Source organism: Saccostrea cucullata, unplaced genomic scaffold (genome assembly GCF_032062105.1).
Source record: "Saccostrea cucullata isolate Sc308-1 unplaced genomic scaffold, CSIRO_AGI_Scuc_v1 ctg319, whole genome shotgun sequence".
Classification (NCBI taxonomy): domain Eukaryota; kingdom Metazoa; phylum Mollusca; class Bivalvia; order Ostreida; family Ostreidae; genus Saccostrea; species Saccostrea cuccullata.
In genome coordinates, this window is record NW_026920610.1 from 851,554 (window position 1) to 873,157 (window position 21,604).

The 21,604-nt window shown below is 31.4% G+C and overlaps 1 protein-coding gene across 2 annotated transcripts in view; it reads right to left on the reverse strand.

Annotated features, from left to right (window-relative positions):
- The window catches only part of LOC134253697 (protein-glutamine gamma-glutamyltransferase K-like), a 29,055-nt gene continuing 7,451 nt past the window's right edge, over positions 1-21,604 (reverse strand). Inside the window, exons 1-13 of one of the 2 annotated variants that reach the window (XM_062736287.1) lie at positions 15,721-15,860; positions 8,671-8,853; positions 7,937-8,197; positions 5,973-6,091; positions 5,378-5,485; positions 4,868-5,045; positions 4,536-4,671; positions 3,221-3,324; positions 1,535-1,777; positions 1,176-1,454; positions 868-1,028; positions 612-748; positions 1-284 (exon numbers count right to left, since the gene is read on the reverse strand). In XM_062736287.1, coding sequence (XP_062592271.1) covers positions 128-284; positions 612-748; positions 868-1,028; positions 1,176-1,454; positions 1,535-1,777; positions 3,221-3,324; positions 4,536-4,671; positions 4,868-5,045; positions 5,378-5,485; positions 5,973-6,091; positions 7,937-8,197; positions 8,671-8,853; positions 15,721-15,763 — 2,109 coding nt within the window. In that variant the 5' untranslated portion in view covers positions 15,764-15,860 and the 3' untranslated portion in view covers positions 1-127. Of the gene's footprint in view, positions 285-611; positions 749-867; positions 1,029-1,175; positions 1,455-1,534; positions 1,778-3,220; positions 3,325-4,535; positions 4,672-4,867; positions 5,046-5,377; positions 5,486-5,972; positions 6,092-7,936; positions 8,198-8,670; positions 8,854-15,720; positions 15,861-21,604 lie in introns of those variants that run through there. The other variant, XM_062736282.1, reaches the window with a different exon arrangement.

Genomic DNA, 21,604 nt, shown 5'->3' on the forward strand with positions numbered 1-21,604 from the left:
CAGAATGGAAAATTGACTTTATGTTATTTTCCTAATTTAATAAAAAATAAATACAAAAAGCACTTGAGTAACATAGTGAGTGAATGGTTTGTTTAGCTCCTTTCGTATTTGGTTTTATTGCTATCGGTTAGTTTTTACTCTCATTAACAATGTCCACCTCAACAACACCAGTCACATTACACAGCTGTTTACACTGAAAACTAGCGATTATCTCCCTTCTTCCTGCCCTTCGGGGTTTCACTTGTATTGTCTCCCGAATTTCCTCATTAGGACCAATTGATTTTCTGTAATTAACACACATTAATTTCTTTTACATCTTCAGCATGATCATTCACATTTTATTTTTACCGAAATTATTCCACATAATTCAATCAGATGCCCCATGGGAAGGAGAAAGATGCAATATTTATTTACTGTGTGAAACCTTATTATGATAGTTGAGGAATTTTTATTTCAGCGTGTTCTTCTATGGTGTATAACCGGTATGAAAAGCACGAACGTATTATAATAACCTTTTGAAGTGTTCCCTGGGGATTCTTTCACTAATACCGACACAGAAATAACGATAGATCGCGTGGGCAATACTTACTAAAAATTGCAGGAAAACTTACTTAATTTTGACGGATGATGGTTTTACCATTCCTGGTCCTTCCATACAAATCGACCCACCAGTTAGAGGAATAGACAATGGATTGACAAGCTTAACAATCACATCAAATGGTTTACCAACAACTGCGCTTCCCTCTGTCTGCCAACACACATCAAAAGCGTTAATTAACTTGTATGAGTATGTATTGACACAAAATGTAATTGTCTGTTAATATACATATGTAAACTTTTTGAACTGATGGTTATGTTGTTACCTACTTTAAGCTCTAGATTTGGCTGTTCCACTCGAAATATTTCCCGTTTGATGTATACTTGTTGCGTTTCTTTTACTGATGCCATGACATAAACAGAAATATGGCTATCTGCGTCGATAGAATTAAAATATTCTGTTGCTTTCAGACTAATGGACGATACGGAGTCTGAAATGAAAAAAGATGTTTTATATACACAAATGATAAATTTTGTATTAGCATAAACCTCTCTCTCTCTCTCTTTTACTTCAACAAACAAGCAACTTTGGGCCCCCTACCATACATTATCGATTGTATGCAAATAGGTAAACACACCTTTATTTGGTTCCAGAACATTTGTGGAACTAGAATCTTTTAGGTCAGAAAGAGGCACAGCGGTGTATTTAGTACCAACAATAATCATATAAACTTCTACGATCCTCGGTTCCTCGCTGGTGTTCAGCATTTTAAGTTCAACGTCGATGTCTCCGGATTTTTGGACGTCGCCATTAAGACTGAACTTCACGTCTGTAGCTGAGGGTTTCCGAATTTGAACGTCTGTGCGGCCACAGAATTTGTTGGCTTTCAAGATGACGTCTGCCTTCTCTATAGAATCTGTGCAAGAATAAATGTTATCAGCAAATTAATTGAAAAGTAAAATTTAATGACTTCGATATAATAAGTCGTTGAAATACCTGCGTCATGTTTATATTTGGATGTGACGTCATCTCGAGATATGGTATTGACTGCTTTGGTGCTCATGAACTTGCCCACTACGTCACAGTCTTTGTACACGGCTTCCATATTGCCATCCGCGTCTACCGTCCAATACACGCGGTCCCCGTTTACCTCTGCGAACAAGAAGTTGGTGTCGAAACCCAGATACAACTCTCCATTATGTATTGCTCGAACGGAACAAGGCCCACATGTGAAAACACCTTAAAATTGATAGGGAAAGTAGCAAATCAGTATGAAAAATACAAAAAATATATTAAACTTTGCATCAATATGTTCTTTTGGGCTGATAAGTAGACTTCAAAATAAAATCTTGCAAAAAAAGAGCTAATTATTGTTACAATGATTCATCTTAAATAAGATATTGCTGTATTCTATAGTTTTTTTTTTATATTTTAAGTAATGGGTTCAGAAAGTCATGCAAGGCATATATTTCCTACGGTTCTTTGTTTAAAGCATTAATGTCAGTTGTATTTATATTGTTGTAATGTAAAGCAATAAGACACTGTGTACATTTCAATTTAAACAAAGTTTTTTTTTCATTGGAGTTTATTTAAAATACCTTCTGGAATGCTTTTTTTCTTATTAACCAAAAAAAAAAAAATAAATCTAGAATCGGATCCAATTGTCTTAATCCCCGGATAAAGAAGACATGTTTAGCGTAAGTTTCTGAAATAATTTGATAACTCTCTCTTATCTGTCAGGCTTGGATTTGAATGGGTTTACACAATCTAATTTTGATAGATTTTCCCAGGAAAAGAAGAGACACAAAAAGTACGATTGATTACCGACGTAAATGAACAAAACCTGCCGAGATAATTCACTCATCCGGCCGTCCGATGGAATAACACACGCGATTTGTTTTGGTGGGAACTTAAATGTCTAAATGATTGCTTTTGTGATTAAATGAGCCCAGAATTATAAAGATGCAAAAAGCATGTTCTTCCTTTGAGAAGGTTTTGCCTTCATTTGTATTATACCACACATCCCTTTTTTCTATATACTAGTAAAATGAATTCGAAGAATTAAATTGAAAAAAAAAGTCAAAGTAAAAGGACAATAATTTTTTTTATCATCTGATATCTCATTTAACATTTATATGTTTTATAGTCGATAAGAACTAGAATTTTTCCTTTTAATTGTTACCTTCTACACAAAAACAGTTTTCATAAAGATACATTCAGTACTGTATGCTAAACTTCTAATAAAATAACTACGTACTCCAATCAGATGTATTTCTGAAATGAAAATATATGGAGACAACAAACAGTATTCAACCTCAAAAGTTCATCAAGATATACATAACAGGGGCAGAGAAAACATGGTCTTCCAAAACATCAGACGTGTGATCAGGTGCAATGGAGGAGTGTGTAAGTCATGATCATACGCTTTGGTGTCTTTTATTTCAAGCTCACCGGGATATATCGTATCGACATAAGAATGGAAATAACCAATTGACAATACTTCGTCAATATATCTAAATGTCCACTTGAAAGCCACAACAAGTGTTTTCTTCTTTTCTTGCACAAGCTTCTGGACAAATTCTGGTTCACTTGAATAAAAAATAGGTCTGCTAATAACAGGGGGCAATTTGTACCATGAGAATCTTGCAATAAAAAATTAGAACTGTTAGAATCAAATCTTACCTTCATAACACTCCTGTGGCGTTGAATCAAATGCTTGCCAACCATCGTACCCGTCTGGAAGGTCTGGCCGCCGGAACCAGCTCTCATTCCAAACATGGAAATCCCTAAAAAGATAATAAATGTATCTAACATGGAAATCCTTGAAAGAAAGTAAACATGCCAAACACAGAAATCCTTAAGAAGATATTAAACATATCACATATTGAAATCTTATAAAGTATGTTTAACACATGAAAATGGAAATCTATTAAACGATTCTAGTATTCATCAAAATATTCATGGAAATCCCAAAGACGATATTTTACATATCAAAGAGTGAAATATATGAGAGGACCATAAAAATCAAATTAGAAAATCTTTCAGAATGTGCTTAACATATCAAAATTGAAATCCCCATGAATACTAGGTACACCAAATATTGAAATCCATTCTAAATATTAAGTATGCCAAATATGGAAATCTCTTAGAAGATATTAAACCAAGTTAACATGAAAATTCCCAAACAAATATCACACTTTAACATACCAAACATCGAAATCCACAATAAGATATTTAAAAATACTGACGTTGGAGGCATCTAAAAGCACAGAATTAATCCGTGTCTACAGGTATATCATTTGTTTTATCAATGGAGTTTAGTGAAAACCGTAAACTTTAAAATGATTATCTATTGATAATCGAAATGGTATTCACTTAAATTATGAAGCATAACTGTATATTTAGTGCTCTACAGGATAACTAACATCTTCAAACATTTGCCTTATTGTTAAAGAATAATAAAAAGATGATGTAAAAATATTACGAAATAAATAAATGTTTTATAGACATATATTTGTAAAACGGGTTCTGCTCCATTGTTCATTAATGCACAAATAATTACGAAGCCATATATATATATACTTAAAAAAGCTTTTTACTATACTTTATAAAAATCTTTTCTATGATAAAATTTATATCTTTTAGTATTAAAAGACCCATACCCTTTTTGAAAAGTATTTGTTCGATATTTCACTTTGAAAAGGGGAAAATAGATAAAAACATTACCAACTATGAAACATTTTGATATCCACTGTACGTGCCATAGTTTTTTTCGTTCTACGACAGTAAAATTATAAAACAAATATTTAAACTATATAAACAATTATTTCAAAATAAACAATTATTTCAAAATATCTCTGGATTCTTTTTCCGATTCGGTAGTGCTTAAACTATTTTCAGTAAACATCTATATCTTGTTCCATGTTACGACAGTTAATCAAGTTAACGTGATGTAAACCAAAGGATATAATAAATATGTCAGTTAAAAAGTAATAACCAGATCGTGTCATCCATCATTTTTCTAGGCCTTCCTTCCGGCGTCCAGAAGTTGTCAATTTGTATACTGTAATCACTATCGTGCGCAGACCGGAAGTTTGTGATACATCTTGTCGGTATCCCAAGAGCTCTAAATACTGAAACAAAATACAAGGCTAATCAACGAAAACAAGGAAATGTGACACTATAATGGATAAACAGAATGTCCCAAGTGATTTCTTTTAAAATAAAAATAATTGAACTAGGCCGTCTGAAATACCACACCCATAACCGAATAAAGGCTGTATTGTCTCTTTTTTAAGCTTAATAGTTAATGCTGTGTAATTGAAATACCCGTAGTTGCTATTGCTGAAAAAGTCCAACATTGTCCAAATTTGACCCCTTTCCTCTTTTTCAGAAATTCCTCTAAGATAGAAGCACTTCCATTCCATGCGTACGGGGCTACTCCATCATCATATTTCCCAGACCAGTTTCCCACCAATACCCCGCCATCTCTCTCATTATTGTTAATCTGTTCAAGATAAGGTAAAAGAATGCATGTACTAACCTTCTACAGCATATTTGGAACTACAATGTATTGCAATAAAAATGTTATATAGACTTAGTTTGCGGAATCAATATTGATAATATTTTTCTGAACCCTTTTCATCAAAATTGATATTTCCTTAACAATCTGTGAGCATCAACTTTGTATACTACTTTGTGTTTATTTTTGGCATTATATGATTTAATAATTTGCTGTAAAGATATTTCATTCATGTCTAAGTTTAACCAGCTGTAGGAGACGACATACATGTACATGTAGTTAGATGTTTGATTTTGTTAAGAACGTATTGAACTTACCACTCGGCTGAGAGCTTTAACCACCAAAAGTGGATTCCCTCTGGCTGGATCACCGAGTTCAGATTTTTCCATCATCGATAGGGCAGCCATCAAGCAAACATCATCAAACTAAAAATTTCAAACATTTTGTTTATCCATCAAACAAACATGTCGTTTTTCATCAAACTAAAAGACATAAGGAATCTCTATAATAGTCAACTATAACTGTTCATTACATTATATAAACAAAAATATGGATGAGAGTCAAAAAGTAGAATAAAATAAAAAGCTATTTTTTATTCAATGTCTTAATTCAGCTTATAAACTTCTTTTCTGTTTCATCAAAAGTGAAACAACCTTTAAATACGGAATTTTTAGCTAGCTCGATCATGACCGGAAGCACATGGCGGACGTGACCGGTCGACAGGGGATGCTTTACTCTCCCTTGCACCTGAATGATTCTCTGATGTTTTTAAAGGTCTGTATCTGTACTGCTTCCAAACTTATATTGTGTAAAGTGTTTTGAACTTGTTGGGAAAAAATTAAACAGACTCAGAAGAAAACAAACGTCATGAAAGACGATAAGACGATTTTAACACAAAGTGTATCTGCTGACCTGAGCAAAATTCCAAGGCCGAACACAGAATTTGCCAACGGTTCCCATCCAGATTCGCCCCGTCTCATTCAGGACGTATTCTTCTCTGTGTGTCTCTTCTTCTAAATAGACGGAGTCCGCTGAAATACAATTTAAGTTTTGACTTTTTATGTTTTGTATGTAAATATAGGATTTATTAAAACATTAAACACAAGCATAAAACATTAAATACAAGAAGGCAGTATTTAATTCTTTGAAGTAAAGACAAATCTACCTACACTGAAGTATTCAAACATTTTCATTTTTTTAAACCCAACCCCTACTCCATCCCAACCTTAAAAACGATTAGTTAAGCATGTTATTTTCCTTCATCAGGAAAGTATCAATTATACTACTTTTTCATTTTTTTTTTAGAAACCATGTCACATTTCTTTAAAGGGGCCTGGACACAGTTTCAAATAATTTTTTAAAATCAATTTTAATGTTTACAATTCCTACCTAAGATATCATCTATTGATTAGCAAAAATTTGAACATCATTTTTTATTCACAAACAAGATACAGAACTTAAAAATCTTCATAATATAAACAAGGCTCGTGCCTTGTTTTTGTTTAAATATAAAAAAAAAATCATATTTATAACAATATGAAGTTCAGCAAATCAATAGTAACTGTCGAATCGTTTTTAAAATTAACTTTGAATGCACATATATTAGTATATTAATATGTGTAAACAAAAACATGACCTAGCCTTGTTTACATAGCAGAGGTTTAGAGTTCTAAATCTGCCTTGTATCTGGACAATTTACTGGCGTTCAAATTTTTGATGATCATTAGAAAGACCCTAGTTAAATATTTGTAAAAAAAAATGGAAAAATAAATTTTGAAATTTTAGCTGAAACTGTGTTCATGCCCCTTTAATACAGGTATTAATGTATCAATAAATTTTGTCTTCTGAAAAAAAAATAATCTAACATGGGAAAATCACGTAGACACACAGAGTAAAAACAGAGCATAAAGACTCTTAAATGACAGGGATATCGATGAATTAAGCCTCTTGTAAATTGAAGTCTGAATTATTCCTCGGTGGTTAAACGGGAAAAAAGACTTCAAGTACAAAAGTCTGTCATTGCAATCGCTTTGGTTAATATTCTAGCCGACATCAGAACTAATATCTTCAACATTTAGGCAAAACAAAGTACGTGTACGCTATGAAAAAAATCAAAGAATATCCACATGTTGGCATTTCAAGTATAATGACATTTCGAGTATGACCCGGGGAAATCTTTCCGGAATATTAAAAATTGTCTAAAAGTTGCAAGCAAAAACCTGGTGAAATTTGGCGATTTGATGATGATGTATAGCGAAAGTTATCTAATATTTTCAGCATTTGAAAACAAAGAATTGTGTACTTTTCCATAAAAATGAAGTTTTTGTTTTTAGAATGGAATATATGGAGAAAATAAAAACTTTCCAAGCTTAAAAGTCCATCAAACGATTCAAAATTGGAGCAGAGCAAAAGCGGACCTAAAAAAAATCAGAGGTGGGATCAGGTGCCATGGATGAATAAGTATACCCTGCCTACCGGACCGGTCACATCCGCCGTGTGCTCCTTGTCCTGATCGGGAAATAACGGTAAAATCCGTCCATAATTTGCAGTATATACAATTTAGTATGAAAAAGGTCAGTCAGAGTTTGACTTAATGATAAATTGTTTTTCCTGAAAAGTTCAAAAGTCGACCAGATAACTTATGAAAAGATTACTTTAAACAAGACTGTTGATATTTTTGTTTCAACAACTTGTTTGTCAGTAATTTACTCGCTTTAAAAATTGTATAAGAAAAAGAAGACAATTTTTAGAGTTTCACTGGCATATGAAATGAATTTGGTTGTGATCAAAACTATAATAACGCTCATAATTCGATCACATATCGTATTTCAAAAACATTCTGAATATGATATCTTATTCCTTAAATGAATCCTTACCTTCACACCACGGGTTGAATATGATGAACACGTCATCAGGGTGGCAGTGACGGCATTTTTGTGGAGCGCCATCTTTTGGGCGGTGGATGGTGTCAACAAACAGCTGGTACTTGCCGACAATGGAACTTGCAGATGTACATACTTTGATGTTGACTTTCTTTTCATCTACTCCTGTAACCTGATAACCCCAGGTCCCTGGCTGTAGTTCCCGAACCTTGTGGACGGATATAACGGTTCCTTTGCTTTGTATTGGTTTTCGTCCTAATAAATTGAAAATTTAACATGCAGTTATGTAGTCTTCCTTAACAAAGTGAAACAATCATTCTGCTATTATTGATATAATAAAATTATTTTAACTTTCCAAGTGAAAAAAACTTAAACTCCTACGCTATGTGTAAAGAAAATACATTTAGAACATATATCATTCATGAGTATCGTTTCAAATTTCCAGAAATAAAATATAACATAAAATTGAATGTCAGAAAAAGCATATTCATGATATACTAGTAGTTGTACCAATCACATATCTAGCTCCTTGAAATAAGGAAGTTCATACATGTAACGTACTTTTAAAAAGCAAACCCTTGAAACCTTTCGTGAAAAAATGCTAAACTTCAACCAACAAATTCTAAACGTCTATGTCTCACTCATTTTGCATATCTCAATGTTGGAACAAAAACACAAACACTATCACAACATGTGAGTTATATTGTATAATTATAAGTTATATTGACCTGTGACAAACTGTAGAGTCATAGTGTCGTCCTGCTCTGAGAACACCCTATCAAAGAGGATGCTCATGTCAAATGTCTGGCCCCTCCTCAGAATCAAGTTGGGAATCTCGTAAGAACTTGTCCGGTGTGCCTCCCGGTTCAGGGAACGTTGAAGGTCCAGGCATTTTGGCTTCAACGAGATCTCTGAAATACAAATATCCGCTTTAAAAAAAATTAAAAAGACAAGTTTAATTTACCCTAATTAACTTAACATTACTTCCCATATTGCTAAAAATGATTTCCCTTGTAGACAATCCATCTCCAACCAAATCAATACTAGCTAATAATAAAGAGAACACTGTTAAATTAAAATCAATGAAATTGTTTTAAACTTGATTTTAATCCATGCAGTTATTTAAAATTGCAATTATTGCCAATATTTTTGATCAATTATGATGCAATATTTTCAAGAAATTAGTTCTTTTAAAATGTCAAATTAAAATTAAGATCATCTTTGTAATTTTTCTAAAGATACTAGATCTAGAACACGACATAATTGCAAATTTAATGTCTAATTGTTTGGCAATTTTTTGTGAGTCTAGACCTAAGTTACATAACTGTTTTATTTAGATTTTATATTATATATTATATAGAGTTGTGATAATATTGTTTATCATTTTAATCAATACCATTGTTATCAATTACGAAAAATTATCTTATTAATTTTAGGCTTATTGTATATAGAAGAAAGCATATTAAATATGATAATGATTGAATTTTGTGACTTGTGTATTTTTATTATTTCAAATGAATGTTACTAAATGTAACTTTTAAAAAAAGAATAACACATTTCAATATGAGTGCAAGATGCAAGTATTTTTTAAATACACAATTAAATATAATAAATGTAAATCTCTGATCAATCTACAGTCTAATTTTTTCTCTTCTGTTTTTGCTTAATAATGTCCAGCTAGTAAATCTATGTAAAATCAAACGAAGTAAATCATGTCATAAAATAGAGCAATTGTTGTTAAATCCCTGATTTACATGAAATAGACATTGCTATAAGTCAATTGTCTGTCGGAATTGACCTTTCATTACGTGATTCTAGTCTTCATGTTGAGGAATAAAGACAGAGAATTCTGGATGAACAGGAAGTATGCTGTATCATATCGTATATATACAGGCGTTGTATAGTGTATTTAAACATTATGTCTTCATGTTTATTACCTCTTAACTCTATATATCGAAATCAAATTCATATATTCCCCTTCAAACAAAATGCAGCAAAATATCTAGAAGTAGATTCCCAACATTGCATGAATAATTGCATCGAATTTCATCTCCCATCCTTAAACTGACGTCTGATATCAATTGCAGAACACTGTAAAATGGCCTTTTTATCGTCCTGTGATTCGATAACATTCTAGCCAGATTTGGCGCGACATGACGTCATTATTTTTTCTTACGCTCAACATGCTCTATACTCCTGAGAATCATTGAATGTAATTTCAATGTTTGATATAAATGAATGATTCTCAAGAGGAATAAAGAAAAAAATAGAATCCTTAAAGCTTAGAGTTAAAATAGTCTAATGAATGAAATAAAGGTGTTTATATCTTTGCGTTATTTTTATCTTGTTTAGAATATTTTAACATCATGAAATAACAATAAATATCATCATTAAAACGCTTGGTACTCTTTTACTTTCCTTTTTAAGTAATAATTTTTCACAGAGTTTCACACATAACAAGCGGGAAAATATAACATTGATTAATTATGAAATTCTTTTTTTCTGAACCGCTTTCCAAATAAGCTTAAATGATTGCGACAAAAATGAAAAAAGCAACTATGAGTCCATCGTTGCGTGCCACAGTAAACACTGAACATAATATCCTTTTACCGAGCAGAGAAACCAATTACAGGCAACTCTAGGAAAGCATCACAATGAGAAACAATATTATAAGAAAACACGCAAGAAAAACATCATATCATTTTCAGAGAAGGCGTAAATGCTCTATTTGCACAGGGAAATATATAATAATTGCTCTCTTAACCAATATTTTAGTTTCCCTGGTGAAATCAATGACACGGTTTTAAAAGTGTGTCAACTACTGACTAGAGGCTCATATACCCAGTCGTAAAAAGCCGGTCATTTACCGAGGGTAAAACAGATCCTTGTGAAGTGATAGTGAAAGGAAGTTATGAAGAGGAATCTCAATGAAATCGGAGAATGAACATTTGCTAATTGATTTTTTAATTGAAGTATAATTGGATGGCTTATCTTTGTCATGAAATAATTTTTATTATCTCCGATACATTTCAATGACAATCGACCGTCATTTAGATAGCAACTTTTCTTCCATAATGAACATTTAGCGTAAGGAGAATAAAATCACGGAAATAAAATAACCGTAAAACAAAATGGAGAGTCGTTGAAATAAAATTTATTGGGGATCACAAATTACATGAATATATGTAATATACATGGAAATGGATATGCTAGCATCGTTTGAATGAATGCTATCTTTGTCTTGTCATTTTTAAACTTAAGAAATGCTAGTTATTGTTTTTTTATTCTGAGAATCATTTGCATTATGTTTACCAAAATAATGACAAGCACACGTAGTGCATGTATATATGATTTTTTGTTCTTTTCAGTAGAGAAACGATAAACGATTTTCGACACGTAATAAAACCATTGCAAAATTATTTTTTTTTCCAAAAAAAAAAAATAAATAAAATAAAATAAAAAAAATAAATATATAAAACAAAATTCGTAAATGTGGTTACTTTTCATTGGTCATTTGCAAAAATATACTGAATATGCATTAGTCTATCTTTTATTAATTCCATATATTTCATTTATGTATAAAATATTTGAGTTTCCTCTTAACAATATACAATAAGTAGTTTTTGGAGATCATGTGTGCCTTTTGAGCCCCTTATGAGCAGACCTACTAGTATTTTTGTGTTCATATTAAGCAGATTAATTCAAAAACTTGTATATGAGACAAAGAAGCTGTGGCCTTTAATTTGTTATTTAGATACATCTTCAACATACGTATTATCAATGAACAATAGTAATTTCTATTCCTTTGTCAACTCGGTATATCCCAGTAAATTTTAAATTAAGTATACAACAGAGTTTAAAACATCTATCTATAATGTTATACTGGGATGTTTTAGTTGAAAAAAGATGCTAATGGTAACCTTATAATAAAACTTTATGATTAATGAGATAACTTTTTTTCTATCGTCAACATCCTGACTTAGGTATCATATACTGTTATGTTTATGTCTGCCAGTTCATTCAATATGCAACAGCTTGCTCTAAATTGGTACATTTTCTGAAACGGTGCACATTATTGACAAACACTTTGATAAAACAATTTCATTTAAAGTCATTATTTTTTCAAGTTCTCCTGGTCAATACAATGACTTTGATAGCAAATACAATCAATAAACGTTTTTTTAAATCATATTGATTGTTGTGCCATTTTTACACATTGAAATGTCTATGGGCTTGTCCTTAAAACCATGACAGGAGCAAACCGTCGACAGGATGTTTTTACTCCAGCAGGGCACCTGATCACAGGGATATTTTACTCCTCTCGGACACCTGGACACAGGTCTGATGTCTATCGAGGTATGTATTTGCTCTGCACCCGATTTTTACTGTTTCAATGGCCTTCTGATCTTGATTTCTGTTCAGTTTCTCCCTATTTTACAGTTTATTTTTTTTTCCCTACACAGTTCTGTTTATTATTTCATGGATCTAAAATTTTGAAATATCTAAAATGCATTTACTGTGAATGCATTCTCATTTTACCCGAGAAAAATAGAAAAAAAATCTTATGTTTACCTAACAAAAATCGGAATTTAATCAATATAGATACGGTTAAGTGCTACAAATAGGAATAAATATTCCTCAAGTATACGTAAAAGATTCCAAAGACTGATGTAGACGGACGAAAGACCAGACTTGATTCAAATCCAAGTCATATTTATGTTAATTGTATTTTAAGTATGATCCCTTGTATTAATATAACTAGCTGACACATTGCTATTGTGGATGACAGCTGTCATAGACAGTCTTTTATCTTACATCAAAGTTCAATGTAAACTACTGTAACTTATCCCAAAAGTATTGTGCAAGATCATTTTTTTTTAAAATCTACTTATACTTAATTTTACAATCATTACTATTGTTATTAATACCTTTGGAATCATCAAAATGTCAAGGATGTGCTGACGCAAGGAGTGTTTAAAGACATTCTTACAGTATTGATTACTATATTTTTAGAAAAGTACTTTAACAGATTCACTTGTTGAGACAGCTTTACAGGCGTCTATACGAAAGGCCCAAGAACTCCGCAGTCTTCAAATTCAAGAATCAAATACTGGGGCTAGCAACTTAATTAAAATTTTAATAAATGTCTCAATAGAAAAATCTACCCTACAAAATGATAATTGTTTTGCAATTGGTAGAATTGGGGCAAAATTAAAAAGAGTAACGAAACTGTCATGAATTGAAAATTATTGCATCATTTTCGAACCATTGAATATCCTCTATGATTTCCAAAGGAGGATTCATTTTCATAACATTGAATATCTTCTCTGTATTTCAACAGAGGCCTCAGTTTCAAAACATTGAATGTTCTCTTTGTATTCCTTTTGTGCACACTTTTTTCACACTGAATTGTACATCTTCACTGATGTTTTTCATATTTATTGCTGCACCATTACTTACACGCTGGATAGTGCATGTTTTTTAATATTTTTATTTTATATTTTTTTAATATTTTCCCCATTTTTATATCGATAATGACGAGAAGCTCTCAATCAATAATTTTTCATTGTTTTCCTAAGTACTTAATTTGGCATTTTATATAATTTTATTACCTCTAATCTGAGGCCACATTGGAAAAAATATATTGATCGTATCTGAATCAAATAAAAGGTCAAAATATTTTTTAATTGATTATGAAACGCATCTATAAACAATATTTCCCTATTTAAATACGAGGGACGTTCAATAAATAATGTCATTAGCTCGATTACATACAACATAGTAGTCATATGACATAAAGCTTAACTTTCTCTCATTATTGAATCTTTAATGAATTTATAACAGTTTATGTAACCACTTTTCATCACATAGTTTTTTCGTGAGAAGCTGGGAAACAAGGGCTATTCGAGACACTGCATTATAAATGAATGGTAAAGAATCAGTAAACTAGAGTGAAAATAAAAGCTGCATTAAAGCTGCTGTAAAACTTGTTAAAAATCCCAAGAAATATTCACTGAAATATGTGACATTTACAGCAACCGATGCCTGTTTTATAGACAAATGAGCAGGTGGATTTCAATGATAAAAAATTATATAATGGGCATCAAAAATTTTTGCCAACAAAAAATATAACAACTTATGAACTGTTTGCCAAATTTCAACAAATAATATTTGATGTTATATGATTGACTTTAAAACACATAGAAAATTTAATAGACATCATATCGGGGGTAGTTTACACTGTTTTTAAGAAACGTTTGACAGTAATTAAGCTTGGTACTCTAAGGTCACCCTGTATGTACAAAAGCCTTAACAATTATTTTAAAATATCAGTAATTGTAGTAATCCACGTTTGTTTTATATTCAAACAGATATTGAAACATGAATCTATTGCTTAAAACCATTAAAACAAAACTTAACATAAGATGTACTTGATAAAAACGGCGAAGGTCTGTCAAGAGCAAAGGTATGCAAGAGCACAAATACAGATTTATATGCAATTTTCTTAAATATTAGTGGTATTGTTGTTCAAATTCGTATTCGGGGAGACGGTTTAATATCTGGAGTTGTCTAGAAAGCAGTTTTTTGCAAAGACATCGAAAGGCTTATCAGAGAAAGGACCTAGAATCAGGAATCCACTACACTGAATTTCTTCATGACAGCGTTCGAACCCGCATGCCCTAAAGAGTAAAGGGGTTTTCGGGATAAACATAAAGTTAATGTTTTTTCACATTAACAATATTTGCCAGATCTTTGACCTTTTGACTTGTTTCTATTTCCAAACTTGAAAAAAATACCTTTCAGAAGGAAAAAACAAGTCCAGGAAATCAATCCGCCATTTTCCAGTATACTAAGGGTCATACCCAAAAATATTTAAAAACAATCAGAAATTGGATAAAAAATGTTACGGATATGTGTTTGAATTAAAAGAGATTAATAAGTAAAATTATGAAGACTAAATCATTGAAAAGCGTCGTTTGCCTTTTTCTGAGCCCCAATGACATTATTTATTGAACGCCCCTCGTATGTCCCAGTTATATATTTTAACTTTTGATAATCTTATGAGTTGAGAATAAATTTATTTTCTAACTGCCAAGCCCCTCTGACCGGACCGGGGGGAGGAGCTTTTAATAAAATTGCTTTAAATGTACGTCTCTATCCTAAATTAAATTATAATTATCCTTTTTGTCCAACTTCTCCCTATACGTTTCCCTTTACACTGAGAACAGTTAGCAATATAAATCAAATGTTGAATTAACAATATTAGAGCTAGAGCATCTACTCCTCTTTGAAGTTATCGTTCATCATGGAAATTGTAAAGGAAGTCCTCTAACCATTTCGAAGAAACTAATTTTCGGGAATATCATAACGCCGTAGATTCTGCATTTAATTTATTCCTTTTCGAACCAGTATTTTACAAGTGCAAAGGACTATATAATATGTGAAAGCTACAAAGGGTAATATTAATCCTAAATTGGATTGTTTCTCAAAAGCGGTCTGAAATGCAAAGTTTTCTTCTTAAAAAGAACATAGCCTGCGAGAAATATAGATAACAAACGCATTCTTATCATCTTCAAGAAATGAAGCATTTGTTGTGCAGAAGAAAAGCAATTTACTAATTTGAAAATTTCTAAAGCTTAAGTTGAAGAAATGCAAATCATAATCTTCGAAAACTCTACATTTCGTAACAGAGCATAAATAAAAAATTGCCACGTAAAGTTTGTATATACGTGGTTTTGTCTTAGCTAAGGCTGCTTTTGCTATATAGACATGCTTACCTGGTCTATGTACACTGCTAATCCTCTGTAGACATTTAAGCATGTTTTATCCCTTTGGTAATAGTCCCGTCTGACTCAGTAAAATCGGAGGAAAACTTCCATTTCAAAAGCTATGTCCGCTTAGCTATATTAAGTGATTATTGACAAAGTTATGAAATATAGTACAAGACAAGCCGCTCTACAAGTTACGTGCAACTGTCAATTGATTATTCCATGTAAAACAGGTCTGTCCCAGAACTAGAGAAATTAATTCAATTGGACAGAAAATTTAGACAAATGAAAATCGCCAATTCCATCAATAAGTATGAGATTTGAAACACAGAATTCTACGTTTCCAAATAAAAGAAAATTACAACACAAGGGAAATTATCTCGAAGTACTGTAAAGTAGATTACGAATGATTTGGTTCCGGACCAATTTTGAAATAAACATGGAGCAAATTATCCTACATTTGTTACAGGAAAAACAGAACGGGACATAGATATGAATGTTCAGTATTGCTGTCACAGCCACAAATCTGAAATGATTTGTACGACACGGATGAATATCGATCACACATATAGAAAGTAATTAAGGGTGATTGTGTAACATTTAGATCAAGAAATATAAGGTTCTACGAAACATAGCCAATACATTGAGAGAAAAAGAAAGACAGAGAGAAAATGGAACAAATTCTATGGTATGCAGCATTGTGAGCTCATAATCTTATCATGTGCCCTGAATCTTAAAGACAACTGATTACACACGAAGTCGTTGACAGTAAGTCTCGTATTTTTCTCTTCATCATAATTATATTAGAATTCAGTGAAGAAGGAGATCAGATAGTGTTATCATATTGCGTTGGTGTGCAAACGTTTGTGTTCCTGCAAGTTCTGTCGACTACTTAACTGAAAACGCGACAACTTAAGGGTATAAATGACCTAGAATATCTCGAAAATTCTAAATAATGAGAAGATTAGACTAGAAGCGGATGTGCATTCACCTGTTAAATAGTTATGTTGTCTTCAACAGGAGAAATATATTTGTTAAACAAAAGTAAAATTCTAAAAGATCACAGAAACATATACATTTATAATATTGGCATTTTATTTCTTTAAGAATTTTTGAGTTTTTTGTTAATGTTATTTCTAACCTCTGAAAAGTTTTTTTAACAAGTCACAACAAATCAATTACAATAATAAATAGAAAACAGAAAAAAAAATTAATTTATTCTTTCAAATGTGCATCTCATCAATTTTAATTTGTCATCAGTTTGACTGTCATTAAACTAAGTATTGAATAAAGAAGTAATTGCGTTGTCGTTGATATTAACAATAGATAGTAGTGAATCGTCCTAGAATACGTAATAACAATAGACATTCCCAGCAGAATGAGATGAAAGAGGAATCACCTTCTTCTGAATATAAACGTTATTCATCTTCACCAGAAGTATGAGAAAGATGCCAATCTTGGAACAGAAGAGGGTAGCATACCACAATCCAACTACAGAGTGTTTGAATAGGTAGCTATCTAAAGCTTCAAAGAGCTACGTGTAAAACACATCAGATAGATGATGGACAAGATTGAACAACTGCAAGCAGTAAATAATGTCCCAAATAGCGTACACATATTCATTAGCTTTAAAGTTAGCATAGAAGAATTTTAAAAATCTGAAAACTCTGTACTCGACTTCATAATTGGAACAATTATTTCTTCAGATACTAAAAACAGGTAATGCTATAAAGATACATGTATATGTTGTCATGAAGCAGATTTAAAATGTCAAGTTCAAATACACATTTTTATGCCAAAAAAAACTGTTTCTGATATTTTGAAATGCCAATGAACTTCCAAGAAACAGTATCATTGTCTGACTTTTCCTGATAATGATCATTAGAGGATTTTACAATTTTTATGAATAAGGAGTGTTTTGTTTTATATTTAAGAGTAAGGATGTCTTATAGCATGATATAGCATGAAAGAAATCTAAGGGTTCGTCAAGAAAATCTAAATAGGAAACATTAGAAAACAAATGTAAATTTGTACCCTTCCCTACATAACTTGGCAAAGACATACAAGACTTCAAGTTATGATTGCATCACAGTGTCGTAAAATTTGTATTCATTAAAAGGAAAGAAGTTCGTTTTCCAGCCAGTCCTCTAATTACAAAGCCTGATAAATGAGGAATTACATAATCAGCTGGATTGATGGGAGATCAGAAGATATCGTGAGGAAGAAAAGTTTCTCCAGATTTATAAGGTTATTATGATAAAAGAATAAATTTGTCGTCATCTTTTTTTCTTAATGTCTGAGATCGTTAGTAAGCAGAAAGAAGACAAATCGAATACAAATTTCACCTTACTAACTGCATGTTTTGTTTGACATATTTTTTTCTGCTGATCCTACAAATACAAAAAAGTCTAATAGTATGCAAATATATCATGCTTTTTTCTTTTTTTCAGGTATATTTGATGCTGGTATGTATAAAGATATTTAAATCATTCATAAAGATCACAAGAATCAATTTTAGTCATTTAATGCAAGCTGCTTCTCCTTATCTGTATTAGACATGGAATTGAATGTTAAGTACGTAAAGCACGTGCCTATACAAGAGGTACTCCATTTTTTATTTACTTTTATATAACTTCAATCAGAAAACTGGAGGCCTATTCGCACACATGTATATCGATAACCTGTATTACTTTGGCTAGAAAAATCGGCACATTTTTAAAAATTTTAGTCAAATGGTCTCCCTATCCTGATGGTTCAATGGAAGGATAATGTTTTGAACAAACTTGAATCTGAATTACCGAAGGAAACTTCCATCTACTGTGTACAGAGTTATTTTCGCTCCGATTTATTTTCGTCCTTTTACACTTGCAAACAATTTGGTCCCATTTTAAATTCGCCTAACTGAGGTTAGGGCGAAATGGGGAAAAATAAAACGGGGGCGAACACTTCCCTGTTTACAGTATATTTACTTCTCTGAACGTATTTGATACTTAAGAGCATGTCCTGAGAACGATCTGTTTTAAAACCGAGACAAGCTACTGACAAATAAGTTGATATCGACAGCATTTCAATAATTTTTTTTTAAAAATCTTTACATGATTTTTGAACAAACATAATGATCGAAAAGAAATAAATGTTCCATGTAAGCCTAAGCAATATCTCATATTTTTAGATAAATGTTATAGTGCTATCTAGAAAAAAATTGGACGACAAGATACTTTAGCGGGTAAAACGAAAATAGACCAAACTCTTTCTGAGAAACTTCATACTTTATTTTTTTTCATTAAATACGAGCTGGAAATGCTAATAGCCTTGTTGTTATAAAATTTATTCTAAATACCTGACCAGGTCCGTACAGCCCAAAGAGACCCCATTAAAAGCCAATAATTTTCTTATTTACACGTAAAGCTGACATATCCGCGGAGGATGGATGGTTTTATAACCACATCAAATGGGTTACAGGGAAAATTTGCGCTTCATAATCTGAAACTGTAATGCTGCAGCAAAATTAAGATCCCCAAATGTGGCAAAAGATTAGCTGCTCTTCGTAATATTGTTAATATCGCATTTGTTAGAACGGGTTTGTTAATCTACTAGTATTTGAAAAATGATATCATTCCCATAAAATAAATCAATCATACCCCTTTAGTTATTTGTAGTCTTTGGAATGAAAAATTAATACGCATAACAACGAGAAATCGAACAGGAAATTAATTTTGATTATTCAATTTATGTTATAAAGGAATCAGAACAACGGAAGAGGGAATTTACATTTAAGGTATTCAATCCCTAATGGGAACAAATTCAGTGAAATTGAATACATAACTTACTAATAGGCATTGAAATGTTTATTTAATCTTTATAAATTAATATTTATGACCTTGAGTTTTTGTTACCCTTTTTTTAATTAATTAAAAAAAAATTAATTTAAAAAAATTTAGACGGTAAAAAAATTGTTTTCAATTGTCATTCTATTTTTAATGTTTCAATGCATCTTTCCACCACAGGGTTTATTGATTTTCAAATTATTTGAATTTTAATTTTGAAAAAAAACGCTTTTCCCCATAGACTTCAATGCAATATTTGTTAATTAACTACTGCTTAATATATATAAGCAATCTTTTCCCACTATAAAATGCTTTAATATAATATCAGTGTATTATGTACTTGACGTACATTTAAGGGTAGAGAATTAGGTCCCATTAGGGATGGAAATCCTTAAGCTAGAAATATAATCAAGGAATGTAATCTTTATAAATTAATATTATAGTTTTGTTCCATAACTGCAGACCGACAAAATGTAAGACAATATATATAAGACAAATACAGGGAAAATTGTGCAGTATATTTGAATTGAAAAAAACTTGTTAAAGTTTTAAGGTAAATAAAGAAAATATAAATGCATCATAAAAACAGCCCAATGGTGACAAAGGAAATCAGCTGAGATATGTTAAAGTTCTACGTGTGATTCCAATCCTCAGATGATATGGGGAAAATAAGAAACAAATGGCTAATGTGCAACTCTGCATGTTTCTATTCTAATATGCAGAAACCTATAGCTTCTATGTATATACTGCGATGCTAAATTTAAACAGCATGTTAAGGTAATCTATACTCTTGTGCCACATTCAAGCATCACCAGACCATAAAATAAGTATTTTCGCCAGTTATTTAAATACTTCTATTCAATTAACTGTTATTTATTTTTAATTTTCCAACTGATTTGAAAATGAATATATAATAACAGATAAATTAAAGATAGCCATGCATTCTTGATGAAACTTCATTATAAATTTATGAACAATATTTTATCAAAAATATTTAAAAAACTTCAATTCTAATATTCTAAGAACACTGCAGCAAGAGCTACTCTTCTGTCTACAAATTCGATACTCTGTAATTCTCCCCTAATATAACAGCAACATCAACCCATCTAGATCACAGTGTTTTCATTCTCTTTAATTTTTTGTGAGAGTTCTTTTCTCTCGTCTGGATCTTTTAGATTAGAATCTGTGAAGTAATTTGGTTTCTGGCTGCATTACACGGTCTTTGTAAATCATCTTGTTGTTGAATGAATCTTCCGCCATAAGATCAACAACAGTAGATAGATTGCTCCGTCGAACTACCTAATCAAACAAGATTCAAAAAACAAAACCCAATTGTTCATTTTTTTGGATGTTCATTTCATTCTTCAATCAAAGTTTAACTGACAGTCAGTATAATAATTGCACTGATTAGAATTCAAGCAAGCTTTTATGTTATATTTTTTTCTTACATTCATCAAGTTTATCTGGGAAATATGGGCACCGAGACAGAATTTCCAGATGCTTACCAGGTCCCACCCTCAGGGTCGCTCAGAGATCAGAGCTCTTTACAAATACTGTACAATATCTCACCCACAGATTATCCCATTTTTATCAATGTTAATTATAATTATTCCGTTTGGGTGATCAATGAATAATTTAGCTATGATTCAAAAATTCATTGGCTAAAAAAAAACTGTAGAAACTTATTCGAATCTTATGTAAACATATTTGCAGTATATAAACGAAAAAAGACAAATATGTTATATTTTTCTACACTAATAGTAATCGTCTGTTAGAGACCCTACTTGACAGAAAGATACATATATGTTTGACAAAAGGTCTATCCTGATGTAGAGAAATTAAATTGTTTCAACCAGAGCCATTTATCTTAATATTAAAGCCTGTCATGAAGAGTAATTAGAAAATAATCATGTTTTGGCAAGATATCAAAATGCTTAGCTTATGTTTTCTTTACTGTCATAAACTAGCTATAAATATCAATGCATAATGAAATAACTGAATTAGATAAACAACAATATCTACATCAAGATTACATATTGACGCTTAATTAAGATATATTCAATTAT